The 19,086-nt window shown below is 41.3% G+C and overlaps 1 protein-coding gene across 1 annotated transcript in view; it reads right to left on the bottom strand.

Moving 5' to 3' along the window:
* Positions 1-6,022: 6,022 nt before the first annotated feature.
* Positions 6,023-19,086, bottom strand: part of GCLC (glutamate-cysteine ligase catalytic subunit) — a 37,019-nt gene continuing 23,955 nt past the window's right edge. The window contains exons 7-16 of the mRNA XM_036380364.2: positions 18,360-18,434; positions 17,360-17,476; positions 16,398-16,536; positions 15,747-15,859; positions 14,979-15,071; positions 14,156-14,260; positions 11,996-12,077; positions 11,794-11,897; positions 11,580-11,700; positions 6,023-7,706 (exon numbers count right to left, since the gene is read on the bottom strand). Coding sequence (XP_036236257.1) covers positions 7,501-7,706; positions 11,580-11,700; positions 11,794-11,897; positions 11,996-12,077; positions 14,156-14,260; positions 14,979-15,071; positions 15,747-15,859; positions 16,398-16,536; positions 17,360-17,476; positions 18,360-18,434 — 1,155 coding nt within the window. The 3' untranslated portion in view covers positions 6,023-7,500. The remainder of the gene's footprint in view (positions 7,707-11,579; positions 11,701-11,793; positions 11,898-11,995; positions 12,078-14,155; positions 14,261-14,978; positions 15,072-15,746; positions 15,860-16,397; positions 16,537-17,359; positions 17,477-18,359; positions 18,435-19,086) is intronic.

A 19,086-nucleotide genomic window follows, 5' to 3' on the forward strand; every position in this document is an offset into this window, starting at 1 on the left:
ATTTTTTTTCCTTTCCTATCTCCACAGAAAACATCAGGCAAGTTTCAAAACTGGGAACTTGGTGTTACGTCAGTGCTTCCTGCCCCATTGAAAGAGTTTTTGAAGGTAGCTGTTAAATCACCAGTTCCTGTTGTAGGGCCTGTCATAGCTGCTGATCTCCAACTGGAGGTGTGCCATGAAGACACAGCACTAGTGTTCACTGATTTCTGAAGTGTCCATGATGCCCTCTTGGAGGCACATGCCACCTGCAGTGTCCCAGGACACAACCCAGAGGTGTTTTTTCATGACAGGTATTGGAAAATCTCCAATCTGGCTGATTTTGAGCCAGTGGGCTCCACCAGTAAAAGTTGTTTACAAGGAAGTAGCTAAGACAAACCAAGTTTATACACACTCTGCATTTGTTGATGATAAAAGATAAAAAATGCGTGGGCAAGGCTGTCACTATGTCATCTCTCTCAAACTCTAGGCACAGCCAAGGAAGAGTTGTAAAGACAATGCAGTTTGATGATAAAATTTATCAAAATGCTTTACACATTGATTACAATTAGAGCATCAGACTCACCACCTCACATCATCCAGTGGGCACTTCTAGACCCGCACTGTGCCTTTGGTTGCCATATGCCAGCTGTGAGTAAGTGTGCTTGGCACCCAAGTTTTGACACACTACAAAACTCTGTTGGCTGCATCAGGACAAAAGGAGATAAACCTCTCTTTCAGGATGAAAGCAGAGTTGGATGGAAACAGTTAACCATTTGGTGATGTCCTGACAACTGGTGTGCCTAACACATGATCCCCTCTGGCCAGTGTGGTCCTGGAGGAAGTGTTCCTCTTCCCAGAGAGCAGCTTGCTGTGGTATATCTTGAAAACTAACACAGAGCTTTGTAAAAACATATGAGTACAGAAGGCACTCAGTGAGAAACACAGCAGCCTGCTGGGATTTTCCCTGGATACTCTTGTTGTACAGTTGTAATCCTCTAAGTTTCCTTTCTGTTCTGTGGATTTTGATTTTCTGAGGCAGGATGAGAAATGTTTTGTCCTAGCACTGTGTTGGAGTTCAGGGCAAGCAAGTATCACACTTTATCAATTAGAAGCAAGGCCAAACATGCCATGAGTCACAGCTGGAGGGACTTAAGTGGGATGCCTTCTCCCTTCCTAACTGTGCCACCTCTTTGAGTCCCTGTGGCCTGAGTGGGAATGGCCAGATACTGATGACACCACATGTGCTGTGATGAGTGGGAAGCAGAAAGCCAGAATGAATTTCCAGGGATATGTGGGCACTCCCTTCTGGAGCTCTGCTTTTCATATGCAACTCTAAAAATGGCTGCATCCCTCCCCCACAAGAAGCTGTGGGATGTGTGCCAATTGGGCTGCACTGAAAGTAAAGGGAAAAAGACAAAAATCTGAAATATGTTGTTTTATGCCATTCTCAAAAGAGTCCTGGGCAGATTTTTTTTAAAGACTGAGTGAAGTTTGTTGTCTACAAATGATTATTTTAAGAGCAAGAGCAAACTGCATCTAAAAAGGGCATTCACCTCTTCACCTCACACGGTTGTTCAGGATGTGTCATGTCCGGAAGCACTGGAATGTTGCATGTTTTAATTTGGACCATGGCAGTTTTGCTCCCAGCAATTGTGTGGGTAAATTTTGGAAAGGGACACGTTGGTCTGGATTGCTCTTTAAACACATACAGAGGTCTGCCCTGCTTATAGGGCATCTAGAAAGCACATCTGCCTGGAGGGCTCCCAGCTGGGGTGTCCCCAGGCAGCCCCACCACTGGCTTCATCTGTCATATGCCCCTTCCCAGAGGGAAGCAGGGATGGAGAGGAATAGCCACTGCTCTGCTGTGTGACCCCACCGGGAAGAGTGCATGGGTTAACCCGTGAGTAGCACCTGGGGCATAAATCCACAGAGGATTTGGACCTGGAATTCCGCTGTGGCTCGGGCTCCTTTTCCCCTGTATTCAGCTGAGAACAGCTGTTTTCCTCCCAGCTCACTGCAGTGCCTCTTACCTTAGGAGGACACCTAGGGCTGGCTCTGGCCTTAGCAATGAGCTCTGTTCAGCCTCATCCCCGTGCCTTGAGCACACCCCAGTGAGGACTCTGCCTGGCTTCTGCTGTCTGTACCAAGGTTATTTCATTTTGCTGGCAATGGTCACACTGCCAAAACCCAGGGATCCCATTGGAGTTTATATTGCACTGCTCTGGTTCACCCTGCCAGGGTGAGAAGTTACAGGCAGAGGTGGTTTGTGCTCAGTGGTCCAGTTTGTGTCTGAGACAGAGTACAACAGCCCCATCTCCTGCTCTCCACAGTCTGGGGGGTCTGGAGAGCTGGCTGCCAGCTTGGCCTGCCTCCACTAACATCCCATGCCATCCTCTGTCCTACTGCTCTTTAGAATCAGATGCCTGTAGCTGATGCCAGTGGGATGAATAACACACAGAAATGCTGCAGAGTGGGATGAAAGGTAGGAAATGTGGGTGATGCCAAGTCTTGCTTCCCCTCAGCAGAGGTATTTTTTTGCTGGAAGGCTTTCCTGTTTTTCATTAGGCAGCTGTGTGACGGTCTCTGGGCAAGACATCCCAGTCCCTTGTGGTGCCAAGAAAAACACTCCAAGTTCTTGGCCTCAGAATGCCCATGTGGTGAGTAAGCTGGCAAGGATTAGATGTCCAGCTCTGCCTGTGCATGCAAGATGGGAACAGACGGGAAGGAATATAGTCCAAGCTAGAAAATGGTTGAAGGGAAAGAAGAAACCTAACTGAAGAATGCTGGGGAACTTGAGGTCGTCTTGGCACAGATGCTTCCCCAGCACAAATCAAAGAGTAGAGAGAAAAATGGAACCTCTCAGGATGGCAAAAGGCTTCTCTCCTTCATTCTTTCCTCTTCCCTGTCCCCAGTCACCTCTTCTGAATATGACCTGCCAGAGCAACACACAGCAAGCAACTCCTCACTGCCACACAGACTGGCTGTAGTCAAGGCACTGACAGTAAGGCACTCCTTAAGATCTTTCATCAAAATCTGTACCATCACCCTGTACCATCAGATAAAAATCTGCTTACTTTTGATCTAGTTGCATTTAATAGAAGCTTGGACTTTTTCCAGAATAGGAACAATTTTTGTTGCTTAAATATTTTATAAACTAGCATTTTTCTGGCCAGAACACAAACTCTTAGAAGTCAATGATGAGCCATCATGTACCAACACCTTTTTTTGGGCACAATGTGGCTCTGGGTATTATTTTAACTTTCCTTCACTAGGAAGTGAAGGAAAATTTACTTTTAACTTTCTCACTGTCAGCATGACTTTAGTTTTCCCTTTGTGTCATGTCACAGGGGTGTAACTTTGGAGTAAATTTGTGATACATAACTAAATTCAATGGCTAAATTAACATAGTTTTCAAAGACTGAGAGAAGAGTTTACAGCCATTTCTTGCTTAACATAAGCCATAGTAGCTTGCCCAGTTGTTCAATTCTAAAGCCAGCATTTACAGTTACACTTCTCTTCAGGAAAGACATTGCTTTGTTGAAAGGGAGACACAATGCTGCTACACAAGCTGCAGAAACCTGCATTTACTGCTGTACAGAGTGAATCCTCATACTTGAGAGGGAATGGGCAGAAAGTGTTGTAGCGTGCAAAGCCTTCCTGACTTTACCTGTCTAGGAGAACCTTACAAGGAGATTCTCATTTCTAAGGAAATCTTATTCCAGGGAACACCGTATTTGGTTTGCATGGCCCAATTTTGGTATTGGGTAGGTTACAGGGGTGGCTTCTGTGAGAAGCTGCTGGAAGCTTCCCCCATGTGCAACAGAGTCAATGACAGATGGCTCCAAGATGGACCTGCTGCTGGCCCAGGCTGAGCCCATCATCAACAGTGCTGGTGCTTCTGGAATAGTATTTTTAAGAAATGGAAAAAACTGCATATCAGCACTCAGCTGGAAGAGGGGATGTTGGAACCCAGGACATCCCTCTGGCTGTCCTGAGCAGCCAAGACCCCTGCCAGGGGGCTCAGAGACCCTGGCACAGAGCCCAAGATGCCTGTGGTTTTGATTATGACCCGTGGAGCAAGTTACCAACCTTAGATGAAGATCTGCAAGCCATGACAGTTTAAGTAGAATGATAGTGAATTTATCATGGGGTAAAAAAGTAGATTTTGGGGTTTTTAGAATGGGGGTTCAAAGGGCAAGATAGAGGAATCTGGGTGTGTTCAGCCTTTCTCCTTCTTCTTCTTGGCCTCCATCTTCTGCTGTGATGTTGGCACTTTTAGATTGGTTTAGAGTAGAAGCTCACTGTCTAACATAGGTGATAGGTAGTGGAAAGTAATTGTAAATATTGTATATGTAATTTTTAGTATAAAGACATAACACTGCCCTGGGGGCAGGATGAATGCCTCTGACTGTCTTGCTGAGTGGACCTCAGCTGGACAGGAGAAAACATTTTATAGATAAGGAACAATAAACAACCTTGTGACCAAGAACTGAAGAGCCCTGACTCCTTCAAGCGCCGGGCTGGGAAAAGAGACTCTCTAACTTTTCTCTGGGTTACTCTGACCAGAGAGAGATCCCGAGAAGGGGAGTGAGAATATGTGTGAGAAACAACTCTGCAGACACCAAGGTCAGAGAAGGAGGAGGGGAAGGTGGTGCTCCAGGTGACAGAGCTGAGATTCCCTGTAGCCCATGAAGGCCTGTAGTGATGCAGAGATCCACCTGCAGCTCCTAGAAGAACCCCCAGCAAAACAGATGGATGCCCAAAGGAGGCTGTGATCCTGTGGGAAATCCACAATGGCATGGGCTCCTGGCAGGACTTGTGGCCCCGTGGAGGGAGGAACCCAGGCTGGAGCAGGCTTGCACCACTGTGAGAAAGGCAAGCTGCTTGCAGAGCTCTGTGCACACACAAAAGGAGACATTTTAAGGATGCAGGCCATGATAAAAGTATGGCTATAATAACCCAGAAACAAAGACACTTGAACATAAATAGTCTGATGCAAGAGAAAACTGGAATCAGATTTCATAGCATCCAGACCTCTGAAGATCACAATGGAATCTCCTAGCTGAAAATGGAGTGGAAAGCATGAAGGGTGCTACTGGGGCTGAACTGAGACCAACACAATGATCACTGAAAGTGCCATGACTGATGCACAGTTAGTCTTTGGGCAAGGAATCAATCACAATTCAGCTCAAGCGCTGAGACTTCTTCCCCTCCCTTTGCTCACATGACTGATGGAAAGGTCATTGTTTCCACTATAGCATTTCATGACTGCAGAACCAAAAGTCCTGTATGCATAGCCCAAAGAAGTTTCTCATGCTCTCTGCAAAAGGCCAGCCGGGGCTTGAGGCTTGGACTAGGGTTTGCTTCTCTACCTCAGAGTGGGCACAGATAGAACAGAGCCACCTCTAAGAGACAGTGGCAAAGCTTGCCCCCTGTCCCTGCAGCAACTCTGGTTTGTGCTGACAGCCTTCAGCACACTATAAAGAACAGGGTGGATCACATACCTGAACTCCTCATCTAGTGAGTGTACAATGCTCAGACATGCAAGCAAACCTTAACTTCTACAAGTTTAAGGTAACTCTGACTGCAAACATGCATGTCTCAAAAAACAGAAGCAGCTCTGTGTTTGATCTCACCCATCCCTTCTGGAAACATGCACACAAGAAATCAGGAGGGAAATTTCCAGCCACAACTTTTTAGGCATTGTGACAAAATGTTCTCTGTCTTACAGGACACTTCAATGCTTCAATGTCAACTGAAAGGGAATAAGGACATGTATTGAAGCAGTACCAGCAGAAAAGCATTCCAACTATTTTTAAGGATTTTCCAAGCATAGTGGCTCATGCTGTGCAATCAGACAGATGGTACAATTTTAACAATAGCAAGGACTTCTTCGCTGTAGGAATGTCAGACCATTTGTCTGAGTCCTGAGCAGCCCCACTGTGAACAAATTAAGTCTATGTGAGTTGTACCTGCCAGCTATGCAATGCCTCCTTTTTTGAATCTAAAAGTGTGGGTTCAAGTCATGCAAGTGACCAACACATACTGCAAATTTTATTTTTATTTCCTTGTTACAGAAACTAAATTAGCATATGCCTACATCTTAATTAAAACAAATTCACCACTGCAGAGAAAAAGTATTCTTTTTATTCTCTAAAGCACACCTGTGAACACAGAATGAAGTGTAATTCAGTACATAAAAGCTTCTTGGCGCACCTCTCACTGCAGTTTCTCCATTAGTTCTTTAAAAAAACCATTAGATCTTAGGGATTTTAATATGCTTCCATAAGCTTTGCATCTTCTACCCCTAATGCAATTCACTTTTAGAAATCAGTTAAGAAGCTAAATCAAAAAGGCCCCTTAAGTTTGCTTTATTTACAGATGCAATGGCTGAATTGAAATAGATTACAGTCACTCCCAGCACCAGCTTCCAATTCAAAGGATTAGTGCATTCCAAAATTTCTCTTTCAACTGTTTCCTAGAGGGGATTAAACTGTCTGTAACTACAGCTATGTAGGTAATCCCAGCCACCTACATAAGTTACCTTAGAGAAAATAAACGTGCTGACAAAAATATTTATAATTAACAAAATGACAAAATGAGAAAGTCAACCTTCAGGAAGAATGGACAGAAGTTTGGTTTTGTGCTGCAGTCATTGTTGACTATGGGAGCAGCAGCAGTGTGGGAGAAGAGCCGTTAAGCAGGCTGAAGTCCAGAGCAGGTGTCTCAGGTTCTTTTGTGAGGAGGGCTGTATGTCCAGTTCCATTTCCTCCTCCCTTTCCACACATCTCCCGTTACTACTTTTTTATGAAATCATTGGGCAGATTTTCTGAACAGAGACAGCATGCAGCTTATTTCAGAGGGGAAGAAAATAACTGCATCTGCAGGCAGGCTGACTTGCATTATCATCTGCTCCTCTGAGTTTTACAGTTTACAAATGGATGAAGGTCTTGTGGCAACTGAGAAACTACTATAAGATTAACAGCTTGGATGCACATATATTTGTCTGTTCTTACATACTTTCAAAACCCAACGGAAGGAAGAAGTATCTGTGATTCAGGTAGATCCAGAAGGATTTTTTTTCTTACACAATAAGGTAAATTACTTAGCACATTCCAGGTTAAAAAAATTACAGTAAACATTCAGTAACTGGAATGCATATAATATACAAGTACCATTACATTTACAAAGCTGTTCATGACAATTTTTCTTTCTATATTAAGCATAAAAAAGTTACAAGCTAATTCACAATAACCTTAGTTACAATGTTATTAAAATACATTGATGTTAATCATAAAAATATTTTACTATTTACATGTATATTGTATAAACCTTAACAATAAGAATATGCCTATTTTATGATGCCTTAAATGAATATTTAGGCAGATTGGCCCATTTTATAGTGCAGTATCCCTGTTTTGGTCTTCACACCATGAAACTGTACCAGATTCACAGTATCTTTGCTAGTGCTTTGCTAAAAGGCTTAATCTTTTTATTATTTAAGAAGCATTCATTCATTCATTACAAAGAGTCAGTTTTATTTCCACTTTGTTTCTTATTAAATCCTACCCCCAGTAGTTCAGGACACTCTGCCTGGCCTTGAGCAATTTGGTTGCATCTCCACATAAGGCTGTAATTCATCTCATCAGTTATCACACTGTCTTGCTTGTAGTCCGGATGCTGCGCGATGAATTCCCTCATCCATCGAGCCACTGTCATTAACTCTCCTGTGGGCAAGAGCAAATGAAATTTCACAGTTTATACAGCTAATTTAGCAGTAGAACACCTAGAGTTCTGTGCACTATATACACAATTAATGAGTAGCCCATGCTTTCATGAGAAACACATTCCTATACTTTTTGGTTTTCAAATATGGCTAAACGGCAGGCACAATTAGGCTTGACTTTTCCCTGATGGTCTAAAAGACACTTACCTGGTGCAGTTTTCCAACTTTCAGATGTTCCAATGACACAATGCAGAGAGAAGTAGCAACTAGAACGGGTGCTACCAACAGATTGTACAGCAAAAGGTCTTAAACTCTTCATTTAACAGAGAATCTGGCTGAGATGAATCAACAGCCACCTCTGCACTACTGCATTTATATAGAATAAGTTTGTAGTTGATCCATCCAACTGACCTGCTAGTTTTGGTCAGTCAACCCTGGCTTATTATTCTTCCTCTGGCAGCTACTCTAGCAAAAAATACGCTGGTTCCCAATTATACCAACTTCTGGTTTGTACACAGTGCCTCTGTTTCACTCCAGAGTTCTTGGGTTGGTCAGCAGGTACCTAAGGGTCCCCAGCACCTCTGTAAAAGGTCACTGAATGACACACACCACTTGCAGGAGACTGGCAGCCCCATGAAGCTGCAGCTGGGGGCTGGCTGGACACCAGGGTCCAGGCTGCTGAATCTTGCTCCTGAATGCAGCACATGCAAGCAAACCTTAACTAATACAAGTTTAAGGTAATTCTGTCTGTTTTAAGACATTAAGATGGGCTGATGAGATGCTCAAAGAGTCTAGAAAAACTTTCATGGCTAGCTACCAGAACATCAGCTTCACTGTGAGAGTGGGAAGAGTCAAGGGCTTCCACTACACAAGTCTTTGGTTTAAGAATATTATAATAAAGCAAGAGAAATCAAGTTAGAGAAAGCATGAAGGAACACACAAGTAAAAAGTAAAAAGAATCCAACACTATTTAAAAATATCCTAGCAGTGGTTTTGAACAGATGTACATGAAGACAAATCAGAAAAATTGCAGAAAGTACTGGAAAGAAAAGCAGAATGAAAAAGGTTACTAGAAATCAAAATCTGCTTCAAAAACCAGAAGTAATGTTTTCAAGGAATGAGGCCAGAGTTTACACTTCTACATAAGAGGGCAGGAAAAAAATTACTCAAGAGGCTTTATTTATTGAAGGCACTAAAACTCAACATGAAAACTTTCTGACATCAACGAGAAGCAGGGAGCCTGCAAGAAAGTCAGTGGAGGCAGGAGCTGAGTAGAGTGAAGCTCAGGAAGAGACAGGTTTGGAGTGCAAGCCGGAGTGCAGCTCAGGAACAGGTTTGGAGTGCAAGCCGGAGTGCAGCTCAGGAACAGGTTTGGAGTGCAAGCCTGAGTGCAGCTCAGGAACTGACAGGTTTGGAGTGCAAGCCGGAGTGCAGCTCAGGAACTGACAGGTTTGGAGTGCAAGCCGGAGTGCAGCTCAGGAACTGACAGGTTTGGAGTGCAAGCCGGAGTGCAGCTCAGGAACTGACAGGTTTGGAGTGCAAGCCGGAGTGCAGCTCAGGAACTGACAGGTTTGGAGTGCAAGCCGGAGTGCAGCTCAGGAACTGACAGGTTTGGAGTGCAAGCCGTGCAGGAGCAGTGCTGCAGGAACAGGCAGTGTCCGGCACAGCAACACGGACACCTAGTGGCCAGGCAGCCCGGCACTCCTCATCCCGGCCCCGCGGTACCCTGCCCACCTGCACTGGGAGCACAGCCTGCAGCTCTCAGGAGTCCTTACGGGAGTATGGCACCACTGACTGCCAAAAGGTGTGAGACACCTTCCAGGCAAGGAGGGGTAAAGGGAGTTGTACGTTCAGGAGCAACAATACACTGGAGAGGTCCGCACAATTAAGAATGCTGATGACAAGTGAGTAGATAAACATGATCCTACAACAGAAGCCTAGAAAGTGTATACTGGAATAACTGTGAAGAGCATTTAAACTAGAAAAACTAGAGAATTAATTTTTTCAAAAAGCATACCACAGAACTGTGTAATTTCTTATTATATGACTTTAGGGGGAGCAAAAGTGTAACTGCTTCAAGAAAGGTAAGGCAAAGATCATGGAAAGCACATCTGTGAAGGCTCATCAAGCTCTTTGATTACTGCACTGCAGGCAGCCAGGAGAGCACACCAGGACAAGGACCACTTGATGCTGCTACCTCAGTACTGCTTGCATCAATAACTGGTGGTGGTCAGCAGCTGCTGCCTGCCTAGCAATCTGTAGTTTCACTGAGTGGTGGCAGTCACACACCAGCTATACAGAGGCCAGGAGGGTAATACCTGCTCTGCTGCAGGAGAGGAGGTTGACTGAAGCTCAAATGAATTATGCCAGGGCAAGGTTACAGCCACAGCAGCTAAGATGTCAGTGGTCTTAATTCATGAGTGCTGTGTTCACCATTTGAGAAATCTGAAAAATGGCCACTCTTTGTGGATGTGACTCATACTAAACAGGCTGTGGATAAGGAACATTTGATTTAAGATCAAGAGTAAACTGGAATAATCCAAAGCTCACAGCTGAGAAACATTGTGGCACAGTAATAAAATACCTAATGCTTTTTTATTCTGTGAATTCTGGTTCTTAAGACGCTTCATTTAAAAGTAGTTTCAGTTCGTAAGACCTGAACTATAAATCCTACACTCTTATCTACCTCACTCTCACAGCTTTTACATCTGTGTAAATACAGGAGCTGACTTTTGCAATGACTGCAACTTTGCACCAAACAGCAAAGTTTTTCTTTGGTGGGGAACACCTGCAGCTGGTCACTAGGCCTTAGGGAAAATGCCTGCTACAGTTATGGATTCCTTGTTTTCTCAAGATCATTTCTCTGAAGGAAAAAAACCCAAACAACAGACAAGGGAATGTTGAAAAACATATTACCATTCTGAAGAACTGCTAAAGTAGTGAATTACCAGATAAGACAAAATCCTGATTTCCACCTTAGCTTTGGAAAGGTCTTTACCGAGAAGCTTCTACAGCAATTTTCAGGAATTAAAAAGGAATGCAGCACTTTAGTTTAAAACTTGGGGGGGGGGGGGGGGGGGGGAGAGGGCTAAGAGAAAAACATTCTTGACTTAGGAGGCTAAAATTAACCATCTAGCTAACTTTTCATCAATGCAATTATACAAGGGATTTACACCAAAAAAGTTAAAAAGTTGGCGCAGACTGAGCTACGCACACAGTTCTGAATTAAGTTTAGCCTGCATCTTTTACTTATTATACTGCTGCATTTTAAGAAGAAACATAAACAATCATTGTACACCTGTCCTGAAAAACATTGCAACGTGGGAAAGACTGTGGAAGAGCCAGCTCTGCTCTCCCTTGTAGGAGTTCTGCTGCTTACAGAAGGACTTTCTTATCAGTGAGCTGAAGTCTAGGTCCCATGGTCTAGCAGACCTGAGTTTACACTTATGAATGCTTTGCAGTCACACCAGTAATATCAGGCAAGCTATCAGACCCAGCCTCAAATACTCTTACAACACTCCAGTGACAGGGCAAAGTGGAGTAGTGTATGTTTAAACTACTACAAAGTGGACAGACAATACAGTGGCAAAAGAGCAGTAAATGGTGTTGAAAAGCAAAATTGAGAACTGGGTACATACTACCCTCTAAACCATCACTGTTACTCCATCAGTTACTCTGAATTTAAGTTCTAAAATGGATCACTACACACTAAAGATCAAAAATAGACACGATAAGATTGAAGCTAGAGAACACACTCGAGTCCTTTGCTCTAATGATTCAACAGCTAACAAGACATCCACAGGTCCCATCAGTCTTATCCAACTGAAAGGAGAAAAATGCCAAGAAAGTCAATGTCCAAAAATATCAAACATACCAGAGGCTCTCTTTTTTATTAGCTTCAGGTAGTTTAGGATGCTGCATCTTGTATCCACATCCACTTCCATGTTTTCAAGATAGGAATTCAAAATTGGGATCAGACCTGGAAAGACTCCTTCCTGTGTAAGAAGAACAGAATCAGCATAAAACACACTAAGTCTGGTTTCTGGGAGGGTAGATTAGGATGTGTTCCAGGTAGAAGAGGCTATTACCTTCCCATTGATAATTGTGTCAATGCTCATTAAGGTGTACTCTTCTGCATCGGTGCCTGTCCCATTCTGTGCAGAGCCACATCCATCCAAAACAGCATTTCCACCTTCACGTGTGACAAAGGGAAAGGAAAAAAAATGGTTAAAAGGCAAGACATGTGCTAAACATCCACAACAATGTTAGTCAGATTACTTGATGTGATACCTTTGCAGATATCTTTTCTGAAGTAAAACATTCCCTGTCGTACAGCATCTCTTTTCTGGGCCTCCTTCATGTTTTCATCCACCTGGCAAAAAAAATATTGCAGAGATCTGTGACATTTTAGAACAGTAGGATTCTACCAAACTGTCACATTTGTGTTTCATAAGTTGAAATATCTACTATATTTCTTACTATTTCATCACACAAGGCCAAACTGTGAAGCTAAGTTTTATTTCATTCTTCAGCGTCCAGGACAAACCCACCAACAGATGACATTTTACAAAACTGGGTCTCCAGCAGAATAGGTAATGGTATTGTGTTAGAACATGCTATGCTAATCTCAGTTTGGATGAAAATGCAGTAACAGTTACAATTAACAGGTTATATCCCTTCTGGCAGACTTCTTTGCATATTTAGATGCAATTTAAATAAGTATGGAAGAAGAAAATTTCAACTTCCCTAGCCATAATTTGCTGCTTTTATTAACAAAATCATCACTGTCTTTAGAAGAATTATCACTATATTAAACAAATGTTCAGAAATAGCATTCAAATAAGTTTGTATGGGAATTGTATCTATTCCATCCCAAACATGTTAGATATTCAAACTTAGATTGCCAGCAATAAAAGTTCTAAATTTCAGGCTTCTCAAAAGTCCCCAAAACTACGTTTGCTCTGCAAATGACATAAGCATTGCTCTGTCTTTCTGGATGGAAGATTTTGTCCAAGGTCTTTGTTAATTAACATCATACAGCTTTTGGACATTAGCTTTACCATATCGTCTTCAGAAAAAGAGATATATTTTGCTGAATTCTTTGTCTGATATTTAACTAAAGGCTATGCAAAATCTTCACTTACTTCTTACCTTCCACACCTTTGTTTTCAATTCACTTTATATTATGAAACCTATTTACACAACAGGTTGTTTTGAAAGTTTGAAAGAACTCCAGTCCCAGCTGACGAGTGTTCAACCACATTCAATCAGACAGCCAAGATTAGTGTGAGATTAGCCCCATAACCCCCTATTATTTTACTTGAAAGAGGCAGGCTTACCAATGGTTGTGCAATTCTGTGTTGCATTACCTGCCAAATTGCTTGGCAAGCTTAAGCAATTTTAAGCCCCCCAGCCCTGCAATTCTGTTCAGGTTCTTTCAGCACCTGATCTCTTATTCACTCTTAACTGGTAGTTAAAATTTTTGTGCTTTTGAGACATTGAAATAACAATGCAATTATGTAATCTAACTGCTAAATTGCTGCATTATGCATAGAGTCTGAACTCCCTGACATCTCCTTTTAGAAGTCATACCAAATCATACCATGTATGAATGGTATGATTACTGTAAATTTATGACTTCAATATTTTTCTCCATTTTAATTAAAAAAACTCTATGAAAAGCCACAGGATACTGTGGCTATGCAGGATTGTCCAGTATAGTGTCAAAAGCCTTCTGCCCTACAAGACCTTTTTTAAAGCTACCTATAACATCACAGGAATATCCATCTAAAAAGACATGTTTTTGGTCAAGCGCCTCAGAAAAAGGACATGCAAAGACAGTTTCACACAAAATATTTCAGCAATTGTGAGGGCAAAATTAAGAAAAAAGTACATTTTGCATGGCTGGTCTGTCTAAAGACAAGTCACAGCTGTGACCAGAGTCAGCGGTATTTGTTTCCACTCAAGTACTGTGTAACGCTAAGCATGCTGAACTCCTCCTTTCCCTCCCCACTCACTACATACAAACAAAACACAGAATAAGAGCATGAGACACAGGCAACATTAATGTTAAATAAGTGGAAAGTTTTTATTTTGAGTTCCACATATTTCTCCCCTGCATGTAAAATGGGGGAAACATACCCTTTCCCAGCCTCCAAAACAGCCTTGTGACAATGCTATTTCTCAACATTTCTGCAGCAGTTCAATGCTAGGCATCACAGAAATTCCTACAGCATGGAAGGAGTTTAATTTCATGACACAGCAGTAAAATATTTGTTTAATATTGTAGAGTTTAAATTAATTCAAAGTACTGGTACAGATGAAAACTGACTGGAAGATAAAAATGACTGTTCTGTAAGTGGACAAATATTATTTCCTAGCTTGCAGGGGATAAAAATCAGATTTGATGCATTACATTTAGCTCTAACAGATCTGATCTTTCACACCTACCTTGGACAAAGGAATGAGAAAATCCAGTTTATATGACAGAATCACTCTGGTTAGCAATACCACAAACACAACATAAGCAGAGTTTTCAAAGTCCGTTAACTGGACCTAGACAGGAAAGAAGTAGGGATTCAATTACTTTGGTGGGAACACACTCATGCAAGGCCAGTCTGGAGCAGTTTGACTCAGGTGCTCATGCTGGCACTCGTGCTCCCACATGCTGCACTCGCCGAGGGCTGAGCCACACACACGACCACCAGCACTGACTTCCAGTGCACAAAGCACACACAGGCTGCAACAAACAACCCTGCAATTCCATGCAAAGCACACTTGTGCTTCAAAAGACTAATAACCTGCACCTTCAGGCTCTCTAATTACAGAAATATAGTAGCATTTAAATTTCCAGTCTAAAAGGATTAAAGTCAGAGAGCTTAGAAACAGACTACTATAGAATAAAAGCACTTTGTGAAAAAAACAAAACTGTGACAGTGGAATTGTTCAGTACCAGGAAATGTACTAGAGAAATACAGTCTCTAGAAGCTAAATGGGGCTTTGTTTGCTGCTGCTTTAATACAAGGCTAATTCCTTTCCCCATCACCCCAAATCCATTAGCATGCGTTGATTTACTGCAGTGGATTCTCCTGTCAGTTACATTCCCACAGTCCATGTCTGATTAAATACTGCTGTCCACTTCACTTGCATCCAGCAAATCAAAGGGGAGAAAACACAGCACAAGTAATAGGAGTTTGATACTGGATGGCAGAATGCCTGGTACTTTTCCACTTAAAAGGAAATGTGCTCTTGTACATACTGATGTCTTCCTTACCTCCATAGGTCTGAATTCCACTCTCCATCCAATATCTGAATTTGGAGGTGGTGGCTTAAACCTCATTGTCTGCCAGTTTGTAGACTGAATATTCTGCAAAGCACATGAAATAATCTGTCACAATCAAAATGCACATCATTCTATAATATAATTGAAGAAAAATAAGCAGATAACTAGAGCCCTGGTGTTTTTCGTGGAACAGCACAGGAGGTTACAGAAGGGGTTCCAAAGTAAAGTGCTGTAATTTCCTAAAGCCCACAGTACAACTACCCAACCTAGGAGCAAATATGTTGCACTTTCTCATGCTGTTTTGGTTGAGTGTTATGCACAAGATACTAAGGGTGTGGCATGCAAATGACTTTATTTTTTCATGAGGGGCTGACACATCCTGAACTAAAAAGGCCTAATATTACCACAGCTATTACCTCATAAAGCTGTAAAAGAGAGATTTCTACATAAATAAAATACAAACCAGGTTTCAGGAAGCCTTAAAAATTGACAGTTCCCCTTTACATTTATATACATAGCTATAATTTAGGCTCTTCATATTTTATTTAAAGTATAAGCCATCACCTTCTAAATAAAAGATAAAATTAATAAATGAATGTGCTTATAACTGCAAAGTCATATGCTAAAAAACTACCTGAAGTGAAAAATTAATGAAAAAATTCTTAGCTAATATAGCCATCCTCCAATTCAGTATTATGAAGATAAGCAATTTATATATATATATATATATTTATTAAATTCCTCTAAATTAGACGTAACCTCAAAATGGTCGGATTCATTTGCATCATCTAGATGTATTTTCTCCTCAAACAAAGTCAATGGGTCTCGAATGAACAAGTGTGCAATATGCTGTGCCAAAAGGTGGTCAATACCTACAAAATGAAAATTCAAACAAACAATTCATACATATCAAAACAGGTTCTAGGAATTTTGTTTTTTTAACAAGACTGAAAACATCTAACACTGAAGTGCTACCTCAGCCCACCACATCCTGTTAAAGTGATGACTTCAGGAAGGAAGGAAATGATTAAAAAGAGCAAAAACCCCCAAACCAAACAGGTTCTTGTTTGGAAATGGCAGCTGAGTATTGGTGTGGCTGCCATTCTTCCTGTTTTCTGATGCATTCTGTGCCATGTTTCCTAAAGCAGTTCGGCTCTCTCCATAAAAATAAACCTTTAATTCCAGCTTGAGAAACTCAGTTTGATGCATTAGGGACAGTTTCTGTTACAAATGAATCCTTTTTAAAAAACTTTCAAGACCACTCTGTACAGATACTTCCTGAGTAGGAAATCACCCATGATTTCCTGAGGGCTGCACAATATTTGTAACAAACAACAACAAAAACCAAAAAGTATCCCCACACACTGCAAACATATTTCTTAACCTGCTCATAATGAAGCAAACACTTACCTTCCTTTATTAGGTGCTCGTAGATATCTTTGTCTATTGTCAAATCAATGTCATTGTATTTCTCACCACATTCAGATAGATAACTGTCTATGGAATCATATCTGGATTTACTGATTCTATAATGGTTGTTCTTCAGTGGCTATATAATTTAAGAATACAATATTTTAACAGCTTGTTAACAATGTTACCTAAGTTTAGCTCACTAATGACACTTAAGTTGAGAATTACTATCCTATTTAAAAAAACCCTACAACCTCAATTAAAATTATTAAAAGCACGAGTCTTAAACAGGCTCAATATAAAGTGATTCTGGAATTATGACTATTTTGTTTGCAGACATATATATCTCAGCAAAAAATCAGTCATCACACATTTACTAGAATTCTCTAGATGTAGAAATGTTTTCCTGATGTAATATGCCATTACCCCAAGCACCTGGAAATCATTAAACACATACCAACAGTTTCACTATGTGCACACTGTTAGAGATGCCCTTAAAATAGGTAGTTCAAGAAATATTTCAAGTAAATTTAAAAAAAATATTTCTTGTGTGTAATTTTGTAAGTGCATTGAATGGAAATTCCTGCTTAGAGAAACTCTACAAGTTCTGATACCTGGCTCTCTTGATTTAGTTCTAGTTTATACTACTCAGCAGCACCCACTATTTAATCTAGTGCAATTTTTGCCTTTTGGGCTCAAGCATAAATTAGAAAGTTTCCTCACTGAGGCCCTTTTCAGCCAGCTGTGGAAGACTGGGATTCCATACCTAATTAGAAATATGTATTTGTTAACACAAACTGACCAACCAAGGCCAAGTGTTTACGCCATCTCTCCTGTATTTACCACAAAGACCATCACACTTCCTCACTAGGGTTTCTGATGAGCACAAGTAGAATCTGGTAACGAAGATTTAACTGTTTTGCCCAAAAAACCCCAGCCGCCTTGGAGGCAGCGTGGCTTACCTCCAGCCCTCGCTCCTCGCGCGTCCGGTCATCCACGGAGGCAGAGATCACTCCCCAGCGACAGTCAATGTCAGACACGTAGCCTCTGTAGAATGGAGACGCAGCACTCAGCGCCATCTAAAATGGAACAGCTGGCATCAAAACAAAGGACAGGCCAAGGAACCAGAAGCAAAATACAACTCCACAGGAAAGGGATCCAGAAGGAGCTGAAGTATATGTATTGCAGTTTGACATCCAGCCAAAGCCTGAATAACCAGAAATATCTCAACTGCTGCCTCCGAAAAACGCCTGGGTCAAGGGTTGGCATTCCTGAAGTGGCTTCTGACACTCTCCAAAGGTTTCACCTCTACAGATCAGCATTCAAGGAAAGCAAAAATGACACTGGCAGAAGCACTTTTGAGACAAATCATCAAGTATTCTGCTTGCTCACTTCCAAAGTTCACCTGGCAATCATTTTATTTTGTTTATCTTTGTTTGGCCAAGCACCTTAGTAACACAGCTGGAACATACCTCACTCGAGGTAGGATCTTCTCATCATTCAGACCAGACTAATACTTTAGTTTCATAACTCCTGTTATAAACAGTTGTTTATGACAACATGCTTATACAAGGGACAGATTTAAACAACTTAAGCTGAAATCCTTTGTAGCACCAGAGAGTTTTCAACACCAGTTGAAAAATTAAAAATTGTTTTAAGACCGAGCTTGCCTTGCTTTCATGAAATCTGCCCAAATCTATTTCTAAAACTATTTAACAAGAGTCTCACGCATGTGGGAGTGAGAGCAGAGGGGAAGAAATAGACATAAGGGCCAAGAAGGAACAGATATTATCTGTTTTGCGGTGTCATTTGCACATTAAATAGTTAACATGCTTCACATGGCAACCTAGTCTTCTCCCAGAGTACCCAATTTGTGAGCTTGCAGTATCAGTATTATTTTTTTAATATATAGTGATTTCTGCTATTAAGGAAGAGTTCATCTGACAGATGTCCATCACTTACCACAATGGGACAAATTGTAGCTAGCTGATCATAGAGATACCTTGCTTCAGAAATGCTGCAAGCCTGAAATGTTACCTGTTGGAAGATGTACAGTTGCTATCAAATTTCTATCATCATACAACAAGCACAGTCTTCCTAGATTTAAAATCAAGTATATAATAAAATTATTCATATACTAAAAAGTTTAGGGTTTTTTGTTTGGTTTTGTGTGGGTTTTCCCCCTAAGTCTTGGACACATTTCTGCCCCACCTATCAGTAGTGTTCATATTACAAGCTTCTTTCTGTGCCATTTCCACGTTCATTAAAAGATTTCAGACCATAATGCTTCTATGGTGAGGCTGAATATACAAACACTTGCCAGAATCAAAGAAAACTGAGTTAACATCTAGAATACACATGGGTGACTAATGCACCTTCAGGAAGTAAGCCAGGAACCTACTTACTTAGAACAACAGTCAGACTCTATTGTAGATTTAACGTTTGTTTTATGTGACGCTAATCCTGTTTTAAACAACATTTCAAGCTGCCTTTGGATCCTGAAAAACTGTGGGGGAAAAAAAGAGTATCTCTGTGTCTAATGTAACTTTCATAAAAAAGTACCTTCATAAAAAAAAAAAAAAAAAAAAAGTACAGCTTTTTCTGTATTAGAGGCTAGAACCCAGCAAAAAAACAGAAAAGAAATATTATTTGCAGAAGGCATTAATGCTCTGGAAGCCCCACCACAGAC

The sequence above is a fragment of the Molothrus ater genome, chromosome 3 (genome assembly GCF_012460135.2).
Source record: "Molothrus ater isolate BHLD 08-10-18 breed brown headed cowbird chromosome 3, BPBGC_Mater_1.1, whole genome shotgun sequence".
Lineage (NCBI taxonomy): Eukaryota > Metazoa > Chordata > Aves > Passeriformes > Icteridae > Molothrus > Molothrus ater.